The 27136-nt window shown below is 37.1% G+C and overlaps 1 protein-coding gene across 10 annotated transcripts; it reads left to right on the forward strand.

The window, feature by feature from the left end:
• LOC124301490 (E3 ubiquitin-protein ligase UBR4) lies at positions 1–27131 on the forward strand. Of its 10 annotated transcripts, none has more exons than XM_046756601.1 (56): positions 1–142; positions 285–382; positions 1162–1610; positions 1746–2270; positions 2464–2627; positions 2710–2944; positions 3645–3765; positions 4622–4797; positions 4884–5052; positions 5200–5423; positions 5509–5632; positions 5714–5940; positions 6413–6622; positions 6696–6880; positions 6974–7115; positions 7417–7694; positions 7808–8114; positions 8382–8539; positions 8647–8874; positions 8965–9176; positions 9347–9524; positions 9651–9860; positions 10034–10225; positions 10598–11268; positions 11397–11599; positions 11706–11865; positions 11970–13351; positions 13441–13598; positions 13875–14030; positions 14411–14443; positions 14572–14773; positions 14869–15058; positions 15184–15567; positions 15691–16043; positions 16158–16271; positions 16344–16556; positions 17129–17305; positions 17400–17574; positions 17682–17832; positions 17975–18203; positions 18349–18501; positions 18586–18879; positions 19258–19484; positions 19573–21343; positions 21466–21627; positions 21783–22407; positions 22498–22688; positions 22821–22997; positions 23142–23558; positions 23676–24071; positions 24155–24289; positions 24407–24748; positions 24836–25290; positions 25406–25730; positions 25850–26009; positions 26759–27131. In XM_046756601.1, exons 1-56 carry the CDS (start codon positions 21–23, stop codon positions 26821–26823), a joined length of 15780 nt encoding a protein of 5259 aa, XP_046612557.1. In that variant the 5' UTR covers positions 1–20; the 3' UTR covers positions 26824–27131. The 10 variants fall into 10 exon arrangements, with proteins under 10 accessions (XP_046612557.1, XP_046612559.1, XP_046612561.1 ...); XM_046756603.1 differs by having other exon boundaries at positions 18352–18501; XM_046756605.1 differs by having other exon boundaries at positions 16359–16556.
• The last annotated feature ends 5 nt before the right edge of the window (positions 27132–27136 follow it).

Below are 27136 nucleotides of genomic sequence, written 5' to 3' on the forward strand. Positions count from 1 at the left end.
TATTATCACTCATTTTCAAAATGGCTGCGAAGAGTGGTGGTGTGGTCGAGTGGGCCTCAATAATAAAGCCTATTTTAGCCGCATCTTATGGATCATTCAATAAAAACGAGATCATTGAGCTTGTCAAAGCGATAATCAAAAGGTGAGTAAAATAGTTTTTATAGTCAGGTTGGTAATAAAGACGTATCCGCCGTCTGACTGATCAACCAAGTGACAGCACGAAAATGGATACTTGCCGTATCGAGCGTATTTTTATTGATCAAAAATTTTCTATTATTTCGCAGTGATGCTGAATTTTCAACGCACAATGAACAGTACGATGCCTTCTATACGTCCTTTGCAGCGCTGGCTGCTGATTATATCGCCGGAAGCGCTAGTACATGTGAGTTTTGCCAGTTGCCTAGCATATTAATACCTGCAAATATCTGTCTAGCCAAATGTCTTGCACACACATACATCTACATGCACGATTGCTCATCACGTACAGGAAAAATGTATAGCTGCACGAATAGTTCCCACCCTCGCTTAAGCTTGCATCTTGTATCAGTTCGCTTTTTCAAATGATGATAGCCTGAAATACCACTCGTTAATAACATGGTCAATACGCGTCTGATAAGTTGGAAAATTTTGACGATTTCTCCAAAGTTTATATTTGTAACGTTATTGTAACAAAGAATTGAAAATAATTATTACATTGCTATTCTGGAATTACTTGAGAAATGTTGCAGTTGAAAAATAAGTCTGCCCTATTTTATTTACGCTGCTATATATTGTTTACTGCATTGCACACTATTCTCAAATAGTAAATAAGGATGATTCATGAAATTCCACCGTCACATTAATATTACGAACTACAATCTCAAGGAATTTTATGTTTCATAACCAACGATAATGTGGTATGCCTAGTTTCAGAGTACGCAACAAGAAACAGCAGGAAATTAGCTAATGCAATGGTTTTTGAAAATACTATTGAATCGCATTTTTATAATGATACTCAGAAAAATCGGAGCATTTTTGATTCCAAAAGCTTGCGAATGCTAAAGATATTTATTCTAAATGCTGCTTAAATAGACTGTATAACTTTATGTTCCTATGTACTTTTTTTTTTCTTAACTCATACCCCTTAGAACACACTCTGACATCAATTTTCTTATTTTACAGTGTCGAAGAGTCAAATTCCTACAGTTTGGCAAGCATGCAGAGTGCTGCTTACCTACTTGATCGGGAGATTGCCTCAGTCACAGCTTGCAGATGGGGCACCGACCATCCTAGTTACAAAGCAGTTGCTCCTTCCTATCCGTGCACTATGCATGGGACAGTCCCTATTAACCAAAACAGAGGAAATTACACTTATCGCTATCATGAAAAATGCAAAATTGCCCTCACACATTAAAACATCACCTTCGACTGGAGAAAAAGAAAGTTCACCTCAACCAATCAAAGAGTCGAAACGAGCTCGTAGCGATCTCTCGAGCAGTATTCTTGAACAGCTGACTACACCCCTCCAGGATTTTGTACCTAGTGTAAATATTGCAAGCGAGGCAACGTCGAATACGGCAAATAAAATTAATTCTGAGTCAGTTAGCAATGACATTAATGCAGATGCCAAGGTCAGTTTAAAAATTTATTTGTTAATTGAGATTCTGCAATAGAAAGTCGCATGTAAATTATTGTTTTACAATAATTTGTTGACGTTTGTATCATAACTCGATACATGAATGTTTGATGTAATTCTTTATTTTTAGATGCTATTCATATCCAACAACATTAGCACTCTTCAGAGCATGGGTGCAGGAGACACACTGCTGGATATGTGTACAAATCTTCCATACTTATCTCGATACACACGGAAGTATCAAACTTACCTAAACAGAAAAGGATTTTGTCTTCCGTCCAATCATTCTGAGGCCCATACAATACGGCACAGCTTACACGCAGTTGTAAACGATATCAATATCGTGCATAGTCTAGTATCGCTTCCCGTTCTTGAGCCATTAACATCAGCCAAACTTGAGAAATTGTCATTACTGACAATGTCCTGTTTGTATTGCTCAATTGCTAATGCTACGGCATCAAGTATTGTTGGGATAACGAATGCAGTATCTCCGAAATGCAGCACTAATACTTCAGCAAATCAGCAAGGAAGTCAAAGTGGAAAAAGCACAGAAGAGGAATATGACGCGCTGGCTATTACAGTTGTTGAAAAGAGCTTAGAAATTTTCGGGATCGTTTCTAATGTTATTAAATACAGCACACGTGCTGGTGGACATGTAAGATAATTTCAATGCAAATTTTGCATCGTCTTAATGAAATAATTACTTTGAAATAATTTGTGAAGAAGGTCGAAATGGGTAGAAGATTAGATTATTTCCAATGTACCATGGAAAGTTTATTGTGAATGACTACACTGTCATGTATCTTCTTTTTGATGGAATACTTGCTTAATTTCCATACCTGTTTCAGATATTACAAAATCATCTCCTGATTGGGGTTTGGTTACTAGTAGCAGGTTTGCAAGCCCAGCTTTCCGTAAGCAGTTTGAGCACGGCTGATAAAGGAAAAGAAGAAAAGGGCAAATCACCAAGCAAATCAAGAGACGGAACTGGTCGTATAAACTTAATGAAAGTGTAAGTTTGTTATATCAAAATATTGTATCAAACATGCATGTTTTCTTCAAATGAAGTGGAAAATGAAATCTTGTTTTCCTAGACAACAAGGATTCGGTGTTCTTTCTGTGGCTCTTGCCTCTCATGCTCTCACTTTAATGAGCGCACTATTAGAGGATGTCTCAGTGGAAGCAGGACCGGATCGTCCCCCAACTCCTGAACCTGCACCATTGGACATTTTAGCTGTTGCTACAGCCTTGCAAAGAGCTGTTACTTTCTTGCAAGCGGCACCACTGAATCATCTTCTCTTTTACTTGGCTACCATCAGTTACAGAAAGGTGAGGTTTAGCTTTGACTAATCTCAGATAATTTGCAGTGTAACTTTTTCTGTAAATATTTTACTGATATACTATTTACACTGTGTTCTAGTAAAATATTTCTCTTCAAAACCCTGTACTAATTTCTTAATTTTTCCTAAACATTGTATAATAATTTGAAATACAATTGTACAGATTATTCAGTATTCAACTGTAAGGTATGTGCATGTATATTTTTTTGCAATTGAACTTGAACATACTTTGCACACCCAAAACGGGAGGTCTTCCATTTTAAATGTGTCATTTGCTTACTAGTACTGCTTTCAAATAAAAGTCAACAGCAAGTACAAGATTCTGTTGTTCAAACTTGCATTCATACATGAGAATTACTGTATTGTTCAGAATATAAGCGGAGGTTTTTTTTCGTTGACAGCACCCACCAAAATCGTGCTCGTCTTATACATGAATTCATCTTATATGTGGGTAACTAAGAAAAATACTTAAATACTATCCCAGAATTGGAGGTCGCCTTATATGTAGGGTTGTCTTATACTCGAATCAATATAGTTTATTTTTTTTAGTCTCAAGCTGACTAACTGCTTTATTATTGTTCTATTATCATAGCGTTTTAAGATATCCATTTTCAAGTACGAAGGCCGTAAATACTCGCTGAAATATAATTATCCTAATAGAAAAAAATATCGACAAATTATTTTTACAGGCATGCACTCTCAAAAGAGTTCAAAAACATCCATTTGAAGGTGATACCTTGAGTCAATCTGATTCCACTACTTATTATGAAGATCTTTTGAGTTGTTCAGATGAAAGCTCAACTGATGAAGGTAATGTATGCACACTCAATTGACTGTATGCAGACTGTATGCAATGTTAGTTGCATATAATTCTCTGTACTCCACATTCCCCACTGGACGATTTTTTAAAATCAACGTGATGAATAGAATGTGTTTAAAAAATACCATTTAATTATAACTGATTCACAGCAAATATACGCGTTTATAGTGTTTTATCATTTAACAAGATGTCCATCTTGATCAGAATTGTTTCAAATAATTTGTAAAAAATAAGTATACTTGCAAATAATTTAAAAAAAAGATTATTATAATTATACATTATTATCATAATATACAATTATAATAATCATTTTTTAAAACTATTTTTAATATAATATAATATACAATTATAATAATAATTGTTATTAACAGTTGGCAATTTACAGTTTGAATGTGAAAGCACGATATACGAGATTCATTTTATCAAGAGAATTTATCTCATTGCCAGAGTTGACCTTAACTTTCATTTCAGTAAATGAATCATCATGATTTGTACTTTTTAAACCTATTTTGCCAATTCGTTGCTGCTATTTTCAAAGTGTGGTATACCATAAAGAAGTAGAACTACCAATTAACGGCCTATTGTTTCATGAATGTACGTTTTCACGATTTAATTACGAAATCGAATTATTTCAGAAAAAAATTTCGCACTATCTTATCTGTAAACTTTGCAAGTTATTGTAAAGTGAAACATGGTAAAGTCTGGAATCATACAAGCTTGGCTTTTAAATTGATTCACCAAAAATATATCTTGCAAGTTTTTCCGTGCTATCATTTCTAATCAGTAATCTCAACTCTTGTCCTGTCTGTCCACTTACTAACGCTATGGTGTATGTTCACCACGTAGAACAAACTGTTATGTCGGTAGAGGAGGACAGCGAACCTATCCTGGGACTCTGGTTTGAGGAAACTTTTGCGCCGTCCGATGGTTCACCTACAAGTACAACCAAAGAACCGAATAATGAGACGAACACTGAGAGAACTACAACTGCAATTGTGCCTGACAATCGAGAGCCTCACGGAGTATGTTTATGTGTACCTGCAGAACTTAGAACAATGTGCATGATTTACTGAATACATTTTCACATATTCTTATTCCGTTATTGCAGTACATATCTTTGGCAACACAAATTTTTCAATTCATGAACCAACACCTCATTGGCAGTCGGAGTCTGTACATTCGGGAATATGTTGTGCACGGCTTAGTGGAACAGCAAATGGTTATCCTTGCAGCAATCATTAGAGACTTGGACCATGAAACTGCTAGAACCGAAACAGGTATTAAAATTTTGTTTACCTCAACTTTCAGGCACGGAGCATAGTTTACGCTAGTAGTAGCAAATTGAAAATCTCAAATTTGCTCTGAGTTACTTGACGTGAAAATAATCCACTAATTATGTAATTTTAAATGTGTAATTATTACAGGAACTATATCAGTCTTCTATGGAGCTACTTTAGGCGCAATGTATTCTGAGTTTTCGCAAGCCCTTAGCCGCTACACTCATAATTTACTAGCCCGGAATACTCTCAGCGAAGCACTGCAGAATACTTTGCTTCATCACTTAGGCGTTAGTCCTTGGTCGACTGAGAATTCCACGCCATCCTGGCCACTGCAAGTTTATCCCAGAACCTTGAGTGTTTTGGCACAGGTATTTATTCATTGTTTTTAGATCGAATCATAAGATGGTGATCGCCTAAGTTGTGTCTATTAATCACTACCACTATTCTCGTCAGATTTTATTGCTGAAGCCACAGTCTGAGAAGGAAGCTGCCTGTATAAGCATTTGGCACAGACTGGTTACGACCATGGTTGAAAATGTTTGCAATCCCCCAGCTACATTCGAGACTGAGAATGAGGGTGAGATAGCATGTTTGGCTGTCTGTTTTTGCTACGTTTTTCTGCTCCAATAATTTTTAAATTTTTACGTATTTTTTTCAGATTTAAACGTAGAGCACGCTCAGCTTGTACTCTTTTTGTTTCACTCATTGAACCTGATGCAAAAAAAATCCGTGCTACTGGTGACTGGAAGTGGAGCTGTCCGATGTAGCGAAGCGGTCAAAATTCCCATGAAGGACTCGCAATTGTTACATTTATCTCGGTTACTGCTTTTACTTGAATACATGATGAAGCATCTTTATGACGCTCCGCCAACACTACTTGAACAGGTAAACAGTGAAATTATGGACATTGTTTCAGTTTAATATTATTCTCAGATATTGAGCAAATGCCATACACATTGCTGCATCTGACAGTTGAGCTTTTTTGGCTTGCAAGTGCCAACCGATGTTAATCTATCTTTATCACTTTCACTTTTTCCGTTTTTCTCTTTACTCGCAGTCACTCTCTTATAATTTTCTAATTCTTTCTGGTGATTAACATTAACTTGTCAGATGCTAGAACAATCTGAGTTTACTAAAACTTAGCGAGATAACAGGGCCACCAGGTTGAAAGTGCCAACTGTGTGGTAGTAATCACCTCGTACATTTCCATAGGTAAACATAAATGCAATAAATCGGCATGACCGAGTCATGACTAGGCAGTATGTCTTTTTTTTTCATCTTCCTTTGATTCATGCGATATTACATTTGTTTGAATATTAGTAAACTTTAAATTCAAATTTGATTTTATACCTGTCAGGTTCAGTGGAACTTATTCTCGGCAACGAGCTTAGTCTCAGATGCTAAGGAAGGAAACAAACAAGCATCCAGGATATATACGCCTTGGAAGGAAATTGAAGATAACTATCGCAAATTTGGCCCGCAAGATGAATTTGCGATGAAGCCTCGCTTTTACAACCTTACGGCAGCAGATTTCAATAATCAAGATACACCAAAACTCGATGGATTGGTAAGTGCTACCTATACTCGAAGTTCATGATTTTTTCTTTGGAACTTGTTACATGCAATCTTTCATTTGACAGGCTTGCAATTTTGTGCTTGGAACCCCAGATAAATTAAAGTATCCACTTCTTGTCGACGCCTTGATTGACATCTTGAATGTGATCAATCAAACAAGCATGCTTCAGAAACCAGCATCTGAAAATCAGGATAGAATGACTTTTACAGGATTGTGTGCGACACAGTACTGCTTTTCAATCTGCTGGAGGTATGTTTACTGAAATACAGCCGAAATAATAGTTATTATTGTAAACAATTGCACATAATATGATAATGAATTTGTCTATATTTGACACTATAGGTTGCTTCTAATGTTGCCACCTTCAACACCGTATATGGACAAACTTGCCTTAGGTGAAGAGATTCCAGCAAGTCCAATGCTCCTGCATTCTCTGGTTTGGGGACCCAGAGCTGCATATAAAACATTTACTGGATGGATGAAGGTGAGTTGTTATAAATAACTGGTAAAGTCTTAAAATTTTCTCATCGCATTATCTGGTTGACATGAATGCCAACTCGATGCAATTTGTCTTTATGTGGCAACACTTGTTTGGAAAAATAGATATTTACCAAAGAAATTCATTTTTGTTTCACTAAAGCGAATCGTTTTGCAACATCTGCTAACAAAATCCAGTGAATGTTAATTCAAAGTGGCAGTACTGTGTTTAAATTTTACACATTTTTTTTCGCCTGTGCAGAGCCTTATTTCTGTGGAATTCTATATAAATATTTCTTTCTCAACAGGATTGTTTGGTAAAACAAGGCATGTATACCCAATACGCTGAAAACCTATTAAAGACCGTTTCATCTACAGTTAATTCATTAAAATATGATGTCACTCTGGCAAAAAGTTGCATTAACACGTTAAAACCCGAAATAAATCCAACTGATAAAATAATGTCAAGAGCATCTCTACCAAAGCTTAGCTCGCTTTGTATTCTGGCTGCAGTAATTGGAAAACTACAAGTTCTCATGGATGAGAGCGTTTCTAAAAGTCCATCTGACAATATTGAGGCCTCCAAGTAAGTGCTTAGTATATGTATACTCAAATTTATTATTTCGAATATTTTTTTTTAATGCTATTTTAATTTACCAAACACTTTCTATTTCATTACGAATTTTACAATTTTTACAGAAGCCCTCAGACACCGGAATCTATTACATCTAATATCAACAAAATGGTCGTGGACATATTGCCTCACATTCTATCATTGACAGAGGCTATTTTGGCTTCTTGTAGATCTAGTCTTCTTTATCAGATACACGAAGCTTCCGAACCAGCTGGCAAATATACACTTTCAGACTATTTAGTCTTGGATGGAATTATTTGTATTGCTGGCGGTAGTTGGGCTATGGAACCTTCATTGGTATCTTTGTTACCAAACAGTGTTCGAACTGTGCTAGATAAATGGAAAGCTATAAGTGTGCCAGACGTACCATGGGTAATTAAAACTTCAATTCCTAAACACTACTGTCAACGTATTAAAAGTATTACAAATATGGATGGTTAGATTATAATTTTTCATCTACTGAAAAAATCAACAAGTCTTATTCGTTTGGTAGTTAACGAGACTAAAGTTTATTGCGTCGTATAGAAATTACAGGTTTCAGAATTTGTAAAACGGAAATTTTTCAAAACTTGTAAAGCTTAATCTATAAAAAACATTTGTGGCTGTATCTTACCTAGCAAATTTCATTTGTTATTACAGAATACCTATGCAAATGATATTATACCAGCGGAAAGTTATATTCTGGCAACAGTGAATCATCATATTGGTTCATTATCAGAATATAGCACTTTCTCTATCAACCCTTCGCTGAAAAATTTACTTCTTGCACTAGTCACTTTCATCAGAGAATACATTATGTAAGTTGAAATTTATAGCACTCAATCAATGCTAAGTTCTGTTAACGGGCGCTTACTTTTGTTGAAACTATTAAGCAAAAGACGTCAATTACAATTTATTTTCATAGGAAAACTCCAGAGTCGTCAGAAATTCGGTCTCGGGCTATGGACATTCTGATATCTCTGACAATGGATGTGCGTACTGAATACCTCCAGGAAGCAGCATCCCAAACATTGGGTAGACTTATTGGTGACTGTGAAAATGAAGCTAGACAGCTGCGTGAACATCTGTTTGTACTGAATCATACCTATAATTTGATCGTCGAATATACTAGCAGCACACAAGATGTCATCAAGTAATAAATTTTATGCACCCTTTTGTATACTGTGTAAATGTGTACAGATGATCATTTTTAGATGATAATTGAATAAATTTTTCATTTTAGTGTTTCCATTGATGAAAAAATCTTGAAACAGTGTATCAAATACTGGGAGCAACTCTTGGATAAGCCAGTTGGATGTAAAGCATTAGATACATTTTTCACTCCAAACACAAACACTACTCTGGTTTCGGTTTTGTTATCTGTTTCCTCGCCCCAAGCCTCACAGCAATTCAGTACTGATGTTCTTCACTTCTTCGTCAAACTTTTCAAAACAGGTAATAACATTTGTTCACTTGGTTGGATTTCGATCAGAAATTTGTTTAAGCATCTTAAATTACAGAGACTTATAGTCTTACATTTTGTAAAGAAAAAAAAGAAAAATTTAGGGTTTCACACTTTCAAGGGGAACATTTATTTAAGTTAAAATATATTGATGTGATTTTAGCTGAAAAATCAAGTGACAGTTCTTTGGAGCGTTTATGCAGTTCGGTGTCAAATCTCGCCAATGTTGAAAGTGAAAAACTACAGGCATGGCTGCGTCACGTTATATTAGGAGCAACAAGCGTTTCACCTAGTGCATCATCCACTAACGTGCAAACGCCCACTATAATTACTGCAACTGCGTGAGTTTATTTTAAATATCCCTCTCCTTCAGAGGAAATAACATTTAGACTTCCAATTGCGAATGCTACACTTCGTTATTTATGCATGATTTTCGAATATCACTATATCATTTAACATATTTTTAGATTGGTAGCGGTCAGTGCTAATGCCGAGGATACTCAAAAAACTGATGAAGCTAATAATGCTCCTAATAATGAACAGAGTCAATGGACAGTAGCACAAGTTGCATCTACAAACAATACTCAATCTTCCAGTTCCACCGACGACCAACATACAATGCATGAAAATAGTCAGCTACTGCAAGCTCTTACCAATTACATAGTGAAAGAAAATAGGTTCGTAATTATAAATTTACTTGGAGTAAACTATCATTTCATGTCAAATTTTTATTGTACCAATTATTATTAATTGCTCTATACAGAATTAGCAGTTTACACAGAAGATGTATAAGCACACATATCTTTGTACAATGAGATAAGAATAGTACATCACATTTCTATATTTTCAGCAGTGTCAGTGATAATGTCTCTGTAACCATTTTGCAAGCTTTAATCCCACTGGGATATCACATTTTGTCGCCAGCGATTGAAGGTATTGGATTTCCAGAATTGATGCGCGTAATGTCTACCTTAGCAGACGCAGGATCTCACAAAGGACACATCTTGTTATTTAGCGCTGCTACTGAATGGATTGAACTGTGGTAGGTTAAATTACTTAAAAATTTAAAGATACACTTCGTTAATTTTGACTAAAATGAATGTTGAAGTGTTGGAACGATAAAATCTGTATGATTTTTTTTTTCTTGCACACTCCCTTAAAGAAAGCTGTTGATAATTAAAAATTTTAATTTATGAAACTCAATTAATGGATAGGAACTACATTCTAGAAGGTATTAGAAACAATTTACTATTTTCCAAATGATATGAAGTGTCAGCTTGAATACTTTACTCATGAGTTTTCATTCCTTGACAGTTAAAGTTGTTTGTAATCAATTGGTGTTTCAATCAATATTTTGTTGAAAGCACGGACAAAGAGTGTTTGAAATGATGGAACAAATATTTCTTATTTACAGTAAACAGCAGCTGACGACAAAAGATCCACAAACTTTTGATAAACCAGTACCCTATGTAGAGGCTGGATGTTGCGTGTTGAACTATGTCGCAGACATAGTGGGAGCAATTTGTCCTCAGTCGGTGCAGGGTCAAGATCGAGCAACAAGTCCACCTTGGGATGGTGTAACGTCGCTAAATGATATTACCGATAGTGATTGGGTGGACGAAATTACCCATGACGACGATGATAGTGCAGGCGAGGACTCTGATGAGGATAGTCTTTGTAATAAACTCTGCACGTTCACTATAACGCAGAAGGAGTTCATGAATCAACATTGGTATCACTGTCACACATGTAACATGGTGGATGGAGTTGGTGTATGTACAGTGTGTGCCCGTGTCTGCCACAGAGGTCATGACATTACTTATGCCAAGTATGGAAATTTCTTTTGTGACTGTGGGGCAAAAGCTGACGGGTCCTGTCAAGCTTTGATTAAACGTAGCCCTCAAAGTTCTGAACATCAAGTCACTAACACTGACATTTACAATAATACTGGAACTTCTACTGAGAGTAATACGCTTCCTCCAAGTAGCTTGAGACGTCGAGGTTCCAGTCCTGATCAACCTCACGATAGACATGAACGAAGTGAACGTGACAAGCAAAAACTTCTTGCTCTTGCAAATCAACTTGGTAAGATTTATAACCATTGTACATTATTCGAATGTGATGTCAATGAGCATTCCATATAATTTGATAGGACAGTAGACTCATAAAAGATTATGATATGGATTATCACTTCTGTATAATTTATCAAACAGAGGGTAGCAAGGATTGGGTGCTTTCACAACTATCGAACAGCGGATTGGTTTCTTCACTGGTAGAGCTCACACGAACTCTAGTATCAGCAGTTGATGCCTCTTGTCAAAAAAATTCTGCAGTTGGCTGCCACGCTAGAGCTCAATTGGCTCTTAGACAATTACACACTCTCGACAAGAAATTCGAACATACTGATCAGCTCATGGTGCGTATATTTTATATGTGTAATTGCAAAATTAATTAGCATCCTATGAGTGTATAATACATGAGTACACCCATATTCTTTTTCTTTTTTGCTCCATATAAAACAGCTCCCAACATTGGGATCTCAAGAGGGAGCATTTGAAAATGTTAGGATGAATTACGGCGGTGAGCAGGGTCAAACTATAAGGCAATTACTATCAGCACATTTAATTCGGCGTGTTGCTATGTGCTGTTTATCATCCCCACACGGAAAGAGGCAGCATCTAGGTACACGATCCAACATTTAGATATTTTATTTTCACTAGTTGATAATGCTAGAGGTTAGTTTTAATTTTCGCCTTATGGTAATGAATAAAATCTAAATTTTGCAGCAGTCTCACACGAGAAAGGGAAAATCACTGTGCTTCAGTTGAGTGCTTTATTAAAACAAGCTGATTCGTCTAAAAGGAAACTGACATTGACTAGACTTGCATCAGCACCCATACCTTTTACTGTTTTGTCAGTGACCGGCAACCAGTGGAACGAAGATTTCTTGGCTGTTTGTGGTCTTAAAGATTGTCACGTTCTGACATTCAACAGTTCTGGAACAGTATCCGATCATTTAGTATTACATCCACAACTCGAAACTGGAAATTTCATCATTAGAGCAATATGGCTTCCTGGTTCACAAACTCAGCTAGCCTTGGTTACAGCTGACTTTGTGAAGATTTATGACCTTGGAAAAGATGCGCTAAGTCCACAGTATTATTTCCTTGTGCCAACTGGAAAAATAAGAGATTGCACCTTTATACACACAGAAAATGACATATTTCATCTACTTTTAATGTCGTCAGCTGGTTACATTTATAGCCAAGCCATGGATGAAGAAAGTTCTGCAAGACATGGACCATTCTATGTTACGAATACACTCGAAGTTTACCATTCCGAAATCAAAGAAATCAACGGCCAAGTCGGTGGTGGGGGTGTTTCCATATATTATTCACACGCCTTGCAATTGTTGTTCTTCAGTTACTCGTCAGGCAAAAGCTTTATAGCACCATTGAAATACATGGATTCGGATATTACTGTTGTATTCATGATCAATTTAGCTAACAACAAATCAAATGGGAACAAATCAAACAACAATCAGCCGCAGCCGTTATATCAGTGGAGCGAAGTTGCTAACCATCCTGGAATTGTGTGTTCCGTCTTGCAAACTAGCAACAATCCAGTAATTCTAATGATCAAGCCTGAAACTGTGATGATACAAGAAATAAAAGTTATACCAGCCAAAGCTAAGATTATGGATATGGTTGCCATAAGACACCCAAGCTCAAATGCCGAGCATAGAACTACTTTAATCCTACTTTGCGAAGATGGTAGCCTCAGAATCTATATGGCGGCTATGGAGCAAACTGGATTCTGGATGTCATCCAGCGTTCAACCAATTAGCACCATGACTTCCATGAAACCAACCAGAAAGAAGAAGTCCACCAAAACTGGAAAGCCCTCGAGTTCAGTTTCATTTCCGATTGATTTCTTTGAACATTGCCAGGCGATGAATGACGTTGAATTTGGCGGGAACGATCTGCTTCAGATATACAATGTAGCTCAAATAAAGCATCGATTAAACACTACTGGTATGTATGTTGTTTCAACAAAGGCCATGGGCTTCAATGTTGAATGTACCAATAGCGATGCAACCTTGGTTATGACTGGTGTAAGAGTTCTACTTGGAAATCAAGATGTCCAAAGAGCTCCGTTATACGTTGAGGTAAAGTTCCATATAATCATTGCAATGCTTGAAATTATTTGCATTATGTGACTATGAAATACTTACCAGAAGTATTCATATCTCAACAGGTCTTTGGACGAAGTGTACGAACAACGTTAACTCGAAGTCGATGGTTTGATATTCCACTTGCCAGGGAAGAAAGTTTGCAAGCTGACAAAAAGTTAACCATTACATTCGGTCCTTCTCAGGATCCTGAAGGCGTCATTATGGTGGATTCCATCAAAATGTTAGTTTTTATTATTATTAATATTATTCTAAAATCTTACAGTGCTCTAGAAATATTATCGATCCTTTAAACATGGTTCCCAAATGTTCTATAATTACTGGAAATCATGTCAATATCGGTTTTCATTTAGTTTCATACAAACCCATTATATTAGACTCTTAAATTTTATCCTTATGTTCATCATTTTCAACTAGTATAAATAGTTTGATGATCTTGACATAGATTTAAGGCCCTCATTCTATAATAATTTCTATAATCTGGTCTTGTTTCCTGTAGCTACGGGAAGACAAAAGATGCATTTGGTTGGCCAGAAGAACCAGAAGAAATCTCTTCTGGACAATCAGCACCTGCTGTTGCTGCGACTGGTGTTTCGACAAGTAACGAAACCGAAAATACTGTTGTTTCACCTGCACCACTAACTTCATTGGACAAGTATGTGGCAAAAGTTATTCAGATACTTTGCACAATTAATTGTCGTTTGTACTAACTTTCTATCCTCTTTTTTCCAAACTTTTCTTAGCTCTCATGTCGCATTTTAACAATTACTGCCCAGATTCCATATTTAATGAATGTGAACTGGTAAATCAAATTTTTTAATTTATCAGTCACGATAGTATTTTATAAAAATTTGATAGAATTGAATGATGATATTGCAGTCTCTAACAAGTATTAAACCTTACGATTCATTAATATGATTCTGATGTAGATGTCTTCTTAGTTGAGTTACATTTATATCTTTCATATTTGCTGCTTATTTGCATAACAAGCTTGTGTGGCATAATTTAATTTTTATTTATATTATTGTGCATCAGACCACCAAAGGATGATTCTGTCAATATAGAGAGGTAAGAAGTTTAAAATACACGGCTGAAATTTCTCACCGCCTTCTAAATACATTCAATACACTCCTTCGGATTTGTGTTATTAATTCAACATAGCGCTATAATATACGATTAAAAACTTTTGATTACAGAATGGTATCGAGTATTCTCGAAGTATTGGAATCGTCCTTCACACTAATGTCAAGCGACGACACCATTTCATCATTGAGAACAATGGCAGTTGAGGTGGCTACCAATCTTTTAACTCTACCAACTCCAGCTCCGGTTCAAATGCACACTGTAGCACTGCTCGCTGCACTACACAATACCAAAACAGCATATCACTCCTACAAGGTAAAGAATTGCAAAGCAAAAAAGTAATGATGTATTTTTAACACAGAATCTATATTCATTCATGAAACATCTTTTATGTGTACCGTTTTATTTAGGACCAGGCATTATTACTACACGTGCTTGAATCGCTCAAAGCAATGCGCGAGATTGGTGATCCAAGAAATATTGATGCTGAGAACTTTTACAGACTTGTTCTTATTGTCAGAAGCATCGCCGTTGCTCGACCTTATAATCTCGCCAAATTTGCTGATCAACATGCACCAAAATCGTTTGATGAAGCTAGTTGTGAGTCAATTTATTGAACAGCATCTGTCTTATAGTTAGTGAGCAAACTAACTAGTAAATTGAAATTCTTTAGGAAGTTATCAGATGGTTAAAATCTTTTGCCAATGCTATTGTTTACCTTTCAGTGGTGGTTTTGGAACAAGATCGTCTCGGCCCACCTAATCGCGTAAATGCCAATGCTAATCAGCATATAGTAGTTCAAATTATGGATGTTCTGTGGTCTTTACACATGACTTATCCTAAAAATATGGCGTTAGCACCGGTTGTAGTGCCAGGCCTAACGCACACGGAAGCCACTGTTCATGCAATTGTCGAGATCATACACTCGTTCACAATATGCGACGTAGAGGCAAATACACCTTTGGCTGCTAAGCTCTACATTCAACTGCTATTGAATTCTGACACTCTAGTCAGCTTCAGTGCCAAACAAGCAATAATCAGGGTCCTGCGACCGAGATACAAGAGGCGAAGAGTATACATACCAAGTCCACCACATTGTAGTACTCCAGGTAAGCGGTCTCATGATTTGAAATCGTTTCAGTTTTCTCGGATTCATAATATATGCATTTGTCTGTATTATCCATTAATTCCAATGGTCTTGCTTAAATTGGAATTCACGCTTGCTTCTGTAGGAGTAACTACCGACAATGAAGAAAAACCTGCTCCAGTTTCTTCCCAACCATCCCAAGAATCAGGAGAAAATGAACAGCAATTTGAGGTCGAAACTGTGGAACCCATGGGATTATTAGGCGCTGAAGGTAACCAAATACAAGGAGGTCCCTCAGGTCGTGCTGCAAATGCATTGGAAGCCTTGCTTGGCCCGGGCGGATTTCCCCCAGTACTCGACATCCCTCCCGATGCCGATGACGAGACTATGGTGGAATTGGCAATTGCTCTCAGTTTACAGGCCAATCTACAACCTGGCTTACAAAGCTTGCAAGCTTTGGTGGCCGAGGGACTTGCACAAGAGCAAGGGTCTGCTCAGGTAAAAAAAATTTCTATTGTGTTATCCTGAGTAACAGTCTTTATAAGTTAAACTCGAAATCGAAGGGTTTTTTGCCCATTCTACTTGGAAGTTACAACTGTTTCGCCATTTCAGGGACCAGAAGGAGGTCACTATTCTGATACGACTGCTTCTGCTGGAGGATCAGACGATGAAGGTTCTACTGCAGCTACAGACGGTAGTACGTTGAGAACATCTCCTGCTGAACAAGTAAGATTACAAGAATGTTCATTATAATCGAATAGCTTTGGCCTATAATTAATTTTCGGAATTTTACCACAGATTGGTCTATTGCAGGGTGGCAGCGGAGGCAGCAAAGGAAGTGAAAGTGGGGGAAGCGACAGTGGTGGCAGTGGTGTTGACAGCATAATTGGAGAACACAATGTTTCTGGACGTAGTTCAGCTTATGGGGAAAATGCACCAGACAGTATGCCAACTGTAGGACAGCCTCCGCGATCCGAAACCAGTTCCCTTGGAGCTCCTAATACTTTTAATGTAAGTTATTACTTGTCGTGCCATGTATAAGTTTGTATTCCTACAGTGAATTAGTATAATATTCAAAGAAATTAATTTCTAATTCATAAATCTAGCTTTGATAAGAAAATACTTGTTAGAATATTTCATCCCCTGAACCACAACATTTAAATTCAAAGTTAATAAACATTTCTTCAAGTTTATCTCTACTCCATCATTGAGATTGATAGCTAATATGTAACTTTCATTGTCATTTTTTATCTTTTCATCAAACACTCTAAAATACAAAAGTTACAGGCATTCAAGTTTCATTGTTATATCACCATTTGGCAATGTGACAACATTATTCAGTAGTCAAAATCTGGGGAATAACTCATAATTTTAAAAATCTAAAAACCGTTGAGTACTAAACTTGGATATGGTTCACTCAAATATGCAATAAGAAAAAAGTCAAAAATGAGCTCGTTGCTTTGCTATCCAAGCAGCATGATTTGTAGGTATTTTTTCACAGCCTCAATAGGACCTTCAATTTCATAATCTATAAATTTATAGGTATTCGGTCAAAATTCATCATTTTACATTAAATGTTTTAGGCAAATGAACAAGAAGAAGGCACTGAACAGGAGCATGGTACAGAGCGAGAGAATGAAGTAGTTGGTGAAAATACGACCAAACTTCATTCGATACGCCTATTGTTATTGGACAGACTTGTCCAATTTATACCCCACCTTACTAATGTGTCTGGTGTACTGGCCATTCCTTTCATGCAGGTTAGTGAACCTAATATATATGGATACATATGTATGTATTTTTTATAATATTGAGATTCTGAGTAGTTTTACAATTTTGACTTGATAATCACAGGTAATATTAATGCTCACATCCGATCTTGATGGCCAAGACGAAAGGGACCGAACCTGCATTGAGAACTTGTTAAAGGCACTTGTTAAAGAACTTGAGATGGATAAACCTGATACAACCAATATTTGTCAACGCAGCAGTAAGAGAGAGGTTCACCTCGTGATTATGCGACTTCTGAGTGAGTATAAACTATGATTTGAAAAAAATAATAATCAAAGGCCGATTGTATTGAATTTGACTGCCTAGTATATGATTAAGCTCAAAACCTTCTAATTTATATTTCAGGTGTTTTAATGTCGCGATCAAAATATAACAGTAAAGCTCAGATCGAAAATCCAAACTTTGTTTCTCAGACGACAGCAGCAATTCTAAGCAAAGCTGGAGTGATTGATTACTGTTTGACACTGTTGAAGTCATTGCTCGAATACTGGAAATCGTAAGTGTTGTTTTTTTTTCTTTTCCTTTCTTTTATTAATTTAGAAGAAATAAAAGAAAAAAAAAATTTCCGAAATGAAAAGTATTTCTGGGTAAGTTGTCTAGTTTGAACAATATATACAGACTAGAGATATTGCTTCCAGAACTACAACTGAAGAATCTGGAACTGTGATCGGCGGACAATTGCTGAAAGATCATCTAACTACTTTACCTCCAGACATGTCTCCATTCTTCCTGCGCCAATATGTAAAAGGACATGCCAGCGATGTATTTGATGCATACCCTCAGTTGTTGACTGAGATGGCTCTTCGTCTTCCATATCAAGTTCACAAATATGCTGAAAGTAGCACGTCTCAGCCTGCATTTGAGCAGGTAGATCTCCAATATGATTGCAATTTTTTAAAGAATGCAAGAAAGCAACTGAAACTTTTACTTTACCCAATACAATACAATACATTTTAAATATTGTTAATTCCATGAATATTTTTTTAACTCCTTACCGATTTACGTTATCAAGCAGGCCTGGTACTTCTATCTTTGCGAATATATGATGTCGTATCAAACTCCGTTTGTGCGGCGTCAAGTACGGAAATTGCTACTCTTTATTTGTGGTAATAAGGACAAGTACAGACAGCTTCGAGACCTGCACGCACTGGTGTCTCATGTACAGGTAAATTAATATTTCTTCTTATTGCATAATAATCTTTCGAGAATATTGGAAATATTCTTTATGGACTTGTTTCTGTTCTTCCAGTCGGTGCAACAGTGCTGTAACACAGGAGGTTATGATCCGTTGCAAGCTCGACCTCACTCTATCACCCTGCCTTATGACTCCCTTGTAGAGCTTATAGAACATCTAAAATGCTGCGTGGAGATAGCTACGAGCCGGACTGGAAACTGGCAACGGTTTTGCTTAAAACAAAATACTGTGCTTTCTTACTTACTAACAGTTTCAACATTGTTAGATGAGGGGGTGAGCGCAACAGTATTGCAGTTACTGCAGTGTGCCATATGTTCGTCTACTAAGTCTAAAGATGCTAAAGTAAAAGTAAGTTTCTCTTTTCCTTTTAATTTTCAACAAATGAAGTGAAGTACTGTGACATAAGTCAAGTTTTTTTTTTTTAACCATGCACAGTCGCACTGAGACGATTACGTCTCAAGCGAAATATCACTTGGGAATTTTTCTAGCATTCTCGCTCAGTTTACAAATGTGTCGTATAAAATATAATAACTGTTGTACTCAAATAATCGTGGATTCACATTCTAAAAGGAGTCAAATGTATTCATGAATTTAACACGTTGAAAACTGTACGTGGACATTTTTTTCCCAGTGCGACCAAGAAAGCAGTGAATTTACAGCGCGACTGCGCAGGGTTAAATTGAACAGCAATATAAAATGTGCAAAACCTTTTTTCAATGTGTTCAGGAATCTAAAACTGTAAGTAACACTAAAGAACGACGTGACCGTGAAAAATCGGAAGACTCAGATACTGAAGCAAAGTTTGAAGAAACTCAATGTGTTACCTTGGTTGAACAAATACAGCAACAAGTTTCTCCGGGTCTACTTACTAAATTTATACAAACGTTCCTGCTAGAAACCAATAACACGAATGTACGCTGGCAAGCACATTCGCTTGTATTGGCTATTTATAAGTAAGTCACATTATCAATTCAGTCACTGTAAACTTATGTCACGTCATAATGATATTGTAACGACATTCGATTATTTAATATTTTGCAGAAATTGTAACCCAGCGAATCAGGAAGCGCTACTAGACCTTTTATGGCGTTTATGGCCACTGCTTCCCGTTTACGGCCGTAAAGCGGCACAATTTGTTGATTTATTGGGCTACTTCTCGCTGAAAACACCCCATACCGGCAAAAAGATGCATACGTACATGGAACAAGCGGTTGCTGTTTTGCATGCTCAAAATCAACTCCTTTCGCGACATCCAAATGCAAATTTGTACGCAAACTTAGCGCAATTTGTTGAATTGGATGGATATTATCTGGAAAGTGAACCTTGTCTGGTGTGCAATAATCCGGAGGTCCCATTGGCCACGATCAAACTCTCGTCCATCAAAGTGGATTCAAAGTTCACTACGACAACGCAAATCGTGAAGCTGGTTGGCAGCCACACTATTAGTCGCATCACCCTACGAATAGGTGATTTAAAAAGAACAAAAATGGTTCGGACCATTAACGTATTCTACAATAACAGATCAGTGCAAGCTGTTGTTGAATTGAAGAATAAACCAGCCATGTGGCATAAAGCTAAAAAGATCACACTCGCTCAAGGTCAAACTGAGATTAAAATGGAATTTCCTTTGCCAATTGTTGCCTGCAATTTAATGATCGAATATGCTGATTTCTATGAAAACATTCAAGCCTCTTCAGAGACTCTACAGTGCCCAAGATGTTCTGCAAGTGTTCCAGCAAATCCTGGAGTTTGTGCCAACTGTGGCGAAAACGTATTTCAATGCCACAAATGTCGTGCGATTAATTACGATGAGAAAGATCCATTCCTGTGCCATGCCTGTGGCTTTTGCAAGTATGCTAAATTTGACTATACACTTACTGGTAGACCTTGTTGTGCTGTTGATCCTATAGAAAGCGATGATGATCGTAAGAAAACAGTAGGTACAATAAATACACTACTAGAAAAAGCAGACAGAGTATATAAAACATTGATTTCAAACAAACCAACATTGGAGATGTTACTGGTTAAAATTTCCGAGCATCGATTAGATCGCGGTCTTGAAGATGGAGTCCAGGTTTCCGGTAGTACTCAAGTTAATCGAGCCATTCAACTACTTGCTCAGAGATATTGTGGCGAGTGTAAAACGTCCTTTGAAGAGTTGAGTAAAATAATTCAAAGAGTTCTTGCTTGTCGGAGAGAGCTGGTGGCTTATGACAGAAATCAACGAGATCAGACCGTTACTCCACGGGCTTCTAATCACGCATCTACCAGCCGTGGATCTTCCAGAGAAGAAACAATCATCCCTCCTATGGGTCGATGCTACGGATGTGCATCTGCTGCCACAGAACACTGTCTAACACTTTTACGTGCACTAGCCACGAATGGGGCTGCAAGAGAAGTATTGTGCAAACAAGGATTGATCCAAGAGCTTGTTGAAAACAATTTGCGCAAAGGCACCGTACAAATGCAAGAAGAAGTACGCCAGTTACTATGCCTTGTAACCAGGGATAATATGCATTCTACTAAAGAGCTGTGCACACTCCTGACAGGTCGTATCACAATGACATTGAAAGGTCGTGTCGCAGCATTCGACTTGGCCTTAGCAGTTAGACATGAAATGGCCCTTCTAGCTGCACTTATACAAAAAGAAGATGCATGTTGGGAGCAAAAGTTGCGTTGCGTCATGCAGCTATTCTTGATGGCTTGCAAAGATTCAAAAAGTCCGGTTGTCATGGAAAGCATAATTTTGCCATGCTTGAAAATTCTACAAGGTCTGATTAAGCCTGATCAACCTATTTCAAAGAAAAACAAAGTGAGTGATCACATATCCTTTCTTGTTTCACTTCATTACTGAATGCTCAACCACATAACATATTTCAGTAACTATAGAACTCGTATGTTTTTCGCAAATATAATATATTCATTGTTCAACAGGATAAGACTATTGATTCGCTAGCAACTGTCCAACCTCCTGAGGGGGTGAGCATTGATGTTGGAAAATGGTTAAGCGGAGATCCAAAACATTCATATTCTGAATGGCTTCAACGTATGCCAGCCAAGAAACCAGAACGTCCTCCAAGTAAACCGTTGAAGAAGGTAGACATATACTTGTATAATATTTTTTACTTGGCAGACTCTATTTGAAAGAAATTAAGGATATCCTATACATTTTTTATTATAAAACTACCATGTAGGAAACTTAATTAAATGTTGAGAAAATTTTCAAATATTCTTCATCCTACAATATACAGGAAGAAGCTCGTGTGTTATATTTGATGGAGAAATACGGTCATCGCTGGCACTATCGCTGCATGCGTCTGCGAGGTATACAACCCTTAAAGTTGGCTGATGGAGCATGGTTGAAAGAAGTTTTGTTCAACCCAAGTTCGAGGCTAGCCCGACAGGTAGCATGCAACATGGTCGAGAGTCTTTGCCAAGGAACAGAACGTAAAAAAGAAGTTCTCGTTCTTCTGACATGCTACTTAGAAGAATTGCGCTCTGCCGGTGAAAGTAGCACTGAATTTCTATCATTATATCAAAGTCTGATCCGACAACCGCCGTGGAAACAGTTTCTGGCAGTACGTGGAGTCATGTCTCTTCTCGCCGATCTTCTTACTCGAGAAATTGAAGAGCTGCATCATCTAGAAGAAACCACGTTAACCAGTGATCTTGCTCAAGGCTATTCCTTGAAAATGTTGACTGAACTCCTAGCTACGTTCCTGGAACAAGAAAATATTAAACAACAGTACAAGGGTCGCCTAGTAGGAGCCGTACTCAATGGATATTTGTCACTGCGCCGTCTTGTAGTTCAACGCACAAGGCTCATTGACGATACCCAAGAAAAGTTATTGGAACTCTTGGAAGAAATGACATCTGGTATTCAAAAATAACTTCACTTACTTGCTGTTTTACTACAGTAAATCACTTGGTAAATCGAATGATTCTACTGTTTTTTTTTTTTTCCAGGTACAGAAGCGGAAACAAAAGCTTTCATGTCCGTGTGTGTTGAAACTATTCAAAAATACAGCATCTCAGATGTCCGGACACCTGTTTTTGTATTTGAACGTTTGTGTTCAATCATATACCCTGAAGAAAACGATATTGGCGAGTTCTTTTTAACCCTAGAGAAAGATCCTCAGCAAGAAGACTTTTTACAGGTAAATGATGAACATCATCTTAATCAAAACCATCCGAAATCAATTGATGTGTATAAGCATTGAACATGATTATTGATTGTGAATTGTTTTCTTGACGACAATTGTATTATTCAAATATGAATTGTTTATTAGGGACGCATGTTGGGCAATCCATATAGCAGTCTGGAGCCAGGCTTGGGTCCCTTGATGCGAGACGTCAAGAATAAAATCTGTCAAGACTGCGAACTTGTTGCACTGCTTGAAGATGATAATGGCATGGAACTTTTGGTGAACAATAAGATCATCAGCCTTGATTTACCAGTAAAAGATGTATGTCAGCTTTATACATACAATCAAAATATACACATATCAAACCCTAAGCTTATAACACAGAAAATATAAATAAATCTCTATTGTTGAAGTACCCTCGTCATACCTGAACTAACTGAAGAATGAAATTTTTTTTCTCCTCAGGTTTATAAAAAAATATGGGTATTAGAGGGTGGTGAGTGCGATGCAATGCGAGTTGTTTACCGTATGCGAGGACTTCTTGGTGATGCAACTGAAGAATTTGTAGAAACGCTGAATGCAAGCAGCGAACAGGAAGTGAATAACGAAGAAGTCTATAAAATGGCCAATATTTTAGCTGACTGTGGAGGTCTCCAAGTTATGCTCGATAGACTTGCGGCCATTCGGGATGTCAGTCGAGCGAGGCCGCTTCTTCAGGTCCTCTTGAAATTATTTAGATTATCTGTAAAGGTCAAGAAAAATCAAGAAGTACTCAGCAGACCTGAGGTCGGTGCCGTTACGGTGCTTTTAGACGTACTTCAAAGATGTGTTGTCAGTGAGCCAGACAAGTCTCAAGCTAAAGTCACTGAACAACTACTTGATGTAAGTAATACCGATATTCTATATCTGAATCCTGTATCCAGATATAAATAGAAATTTAAAAAAAAATAATACTCGATATATTTTCAAATTATCTAATTTCATCTTTTTTTTCCATAGATTATGGAGACGATTCTAGCCAACGCGGCATCTCAGCCTCTGTCTGCCTTTGAAGCATTCTCTCGAACTCTAGGTGGACCTGACCATGTCAAAGCTTTGTTATCATGTACCCAATCAGCAGCTGTCAGACAAAGTAATAATGTACTAGTACATCTGGCACGAGTGCTGGCGGCGCTCACATATGGTAATCAGGAGAAAATGGCTTTGCTTTGCGACTATTTCAAGCCTGTACTGGATTTCTATAAGTTTGACTTCGAACACACATCCGAAGACGAGCAAAAGTTGGAGCTATTCTGCATTCTTACACAAGGGATTGAAAGAAACGCTATCGGAAATACATTAAAAGACCATATAATCAACATGGGCATTGTGAAAGATGCTCTGGAATACATTACAGTGAGTTATTATGAGAACACTTGTATAACTTTTCGGTTTATGAAACAATTATTGAATTCAAATGTTGAAACTTTTTATTGCAGCTACATGCTCCATGTGTCAAACCAACCCTCTTACGTACAGACAGTGATGAATTGAAAGAATTTATCTCCAAACCTGCCCTTAAGTACATCTTACGTTTTCTTACTGGTTTGGCAACTGATCATGAACCGACACAGGTAATTGTATTGTGTATTCGTTATTAATATGCTTTGATAAATGTTGCAATACATTTATATTGTATCCCAACCTGACTATACAATCGACAATATTGAAGTGAATTTAACTCTTCACAGCTGGCCGTATCACAAGATACAATTCCTATAATTCATAGACTTGAACAAGTCTCATCTGATGAACATGTTGGTTCACTTGCTGAAAACTTATTAGAAGCATTGCGTACCAATGAAAGAGTAGCTGAATTGATTGAGGAAGCACGACAGCACACCCGTAGTGAAAAGAAACGAATGGCCATGGCGATGCGCGAGAAGCAGTTAGGTGCTCTGGGTATGCGAACCAATGACAAGGGTCAAGTAACCGCTAGTGGTACTATTCTTCAGCAGATGGAAGATCTTGGGGATGAAACTGGCCTCGTGTGTGTGATTTGTCGAGAAGGCTACAAGTTCCAGCCTGCAAAGGTTTGTATTGGAAAGGTTGAGATTAGATGTCTTTGTATTTTGCTATATTATATGAGGTCGATTGTACAATCAAATGCGTGGTTCCAGGTTCTTGGTATTTACACGTTTACGAAACGCTGCAACGTGGAAGAGTTTGAAACTAAGCAACGGAAAACAGTTGGGTATACCACAGTAACTCATTTCAATGTGGTGCACGTAGACTGTCACATGTCTGCTGTACGACTAGCACGAGCAAGAGACGAATGGGAAAGTGCCGCATTGCAAAATGCAAATACTAAATGTAATGGACTCTTGCCTCTGTGGGGTCCTCAAGTACCGGAGTCTGCCTTTGCTAGCTGCTTAGCTAGGCACAATACGTATCTACTAGAATGCACTGGTCATCGAGATATATCTTATACATCTACTGTCCACGATTTGAAACTACTATTGTTACGCTTTGCTCAAGAAAAGAGTTTTCATGATGATACTGGTGGAGGTGGGCCACAGTCGAATATGCACGCAATTCCTTATCTTCTCCATATGGCTCTTTACGTAATCAACACGTGAGTTTTGTATTATTGTGTTGAACGTACAGTATTTCTTGATTTTTATAAAACTTTGAACAATCGATGTTGGCCCAGATTTATTGCTATTATATTGTTCAATCATTGTTTTCAGTACCAGGTCATCCGCCAGGGAAGAAAAAACATTAATCAGCTACTTAGAATCTGCACAAAGTCCAGCGTGGCTGGAGAGTTGCTATGAAGCTGAAGGTCCTCTATATCAGTGCACTCTTTCTCTTCTCTTGCTGTCACATACGCGATGGGCACAACTACGACTTTCTCATTTACGCAGGCTAATTGTAATGGCACATCAGCGACATGTTTCACCCTCATCATCGAACAAAACTATTTCCGATACAACGGTAAAAGATTACACCGTTTACAAAAGTGCTTTGATTTTCTTCGGGCTTATCGACTCGATCTACTCAAATCTCTTCAAAGTAAGTTTTTAATAATTGCATTAATTTTGCAAATAATTTTAATATATTGATTCATTGCGTTATGGATTCAAATTTTGGAGAATTTGACTCGTACAACTGACGATAAATTTGATTCACAGAAAGTGATTGTGTTATCTGATGATCAATGGCCTGCAACTTTGGCTGAGTATATAAGACATAATGATGAGGCAATGCTAAAGGCTTCTGACCGAATTCTAACGACATATCGGTTTGAATTGTTACCATGCGCTTCATTTGACGAGTTTTGTGATATTGTTGGTAAGTAAAGTCTCTTTTTATTAGAAATATAAAAATTAAGATTTGCAGGCTACATAGTGAGTCCCCTATTTCCCTGAAAGTATCCTATTTTTTTGCCCCTGTAAGCATTCCTAGACTGAAGGTTTCCCCAAAGTGTATCCCAAGATAGCAATTTTCCCCTAAAACCCCCCTATTTTTGCCAGTTGATTCCTTTTTTTTTTCGTAAACTAAAATGGACTGTAAAAATCAAATTGATGCTATTATCCGAAAATTTTCATATTTACAGGGGATTTTATTTTTCTGTAATATAAACATATTTTTCGGGTATTATCGAAAAAATTCCAAAATGACCAAAATAACGGATACCCTAGTATGTATGTTATTTTGCTTGATTTGGTCAGTACTATGAAAAAATATTGGAACCCTAATAACCACACACATATACACACACCCTATTTTCATAAAGCTTTCCCCTAAAATTACGTGGCTTGAGCACTGTAAAGCCTAAATCTGACGAGATGAGTGCAACTAAATATTTTTACTAAACTATACAGAAATTCTCATCTTGAGTAACCATATCACGTCACTACATGAGTAGGGATTACTAACACATGAGGTGGTATATTGCTATTTACTACATGGTGAAATAAACTTGATGCATATGACCAAGTATGAAAAATGATGCTTGATAATAATATGATAGGGAAAGCAAAAATATATTTGACTTCAAGATGGGCTTCTGCAAAATGCATAATGTTTTCTAATTACAGGTTTGCTTGGAGAGATTTCTGATCCTATGACGTATATGGCAGATTTATTGCGGAGTTTAGCCTAAGTTTCGCAAACATACCACCACTTTTCGCTTTTTTGACCGATTTAAGTTTTCTGTAAGTAGATTAACCTTTTTAATTATAGATATACACACGAACTATAGATAACCAGTCTCTGCAGAAAAGGAAATACCTAACTTGTTTGTTTATCGCTATGAAATGTTTCATTTTAGTTTGTTACATAATAAGTTACTATTTGATGTGTTTAAATAATGTGTACCTAACTCTATATTGCAATGTTATTTATGCATAGATATAAAAATAAAGATTTGTGCTTTCGGAAAATTCGATGTAATAAAGCATTTGCGTGTAATATGT

The sequence above is a fragment of the Neodiprion virginianus genome, chromosome 3, assembly GCF_021901495.1.
Source record: "Neodiprion virginianus isolate iyNeoVirg1 chromosome 3, iyNeoVirg1.1, whole genome shotgun sequence".
Lineage (NCBI taxonomy): Eukaryota > Metazoa > Arthropoda > Insecta > Hymenoptera > Diprionidae > Neodiprion > Neodiprion virginianus.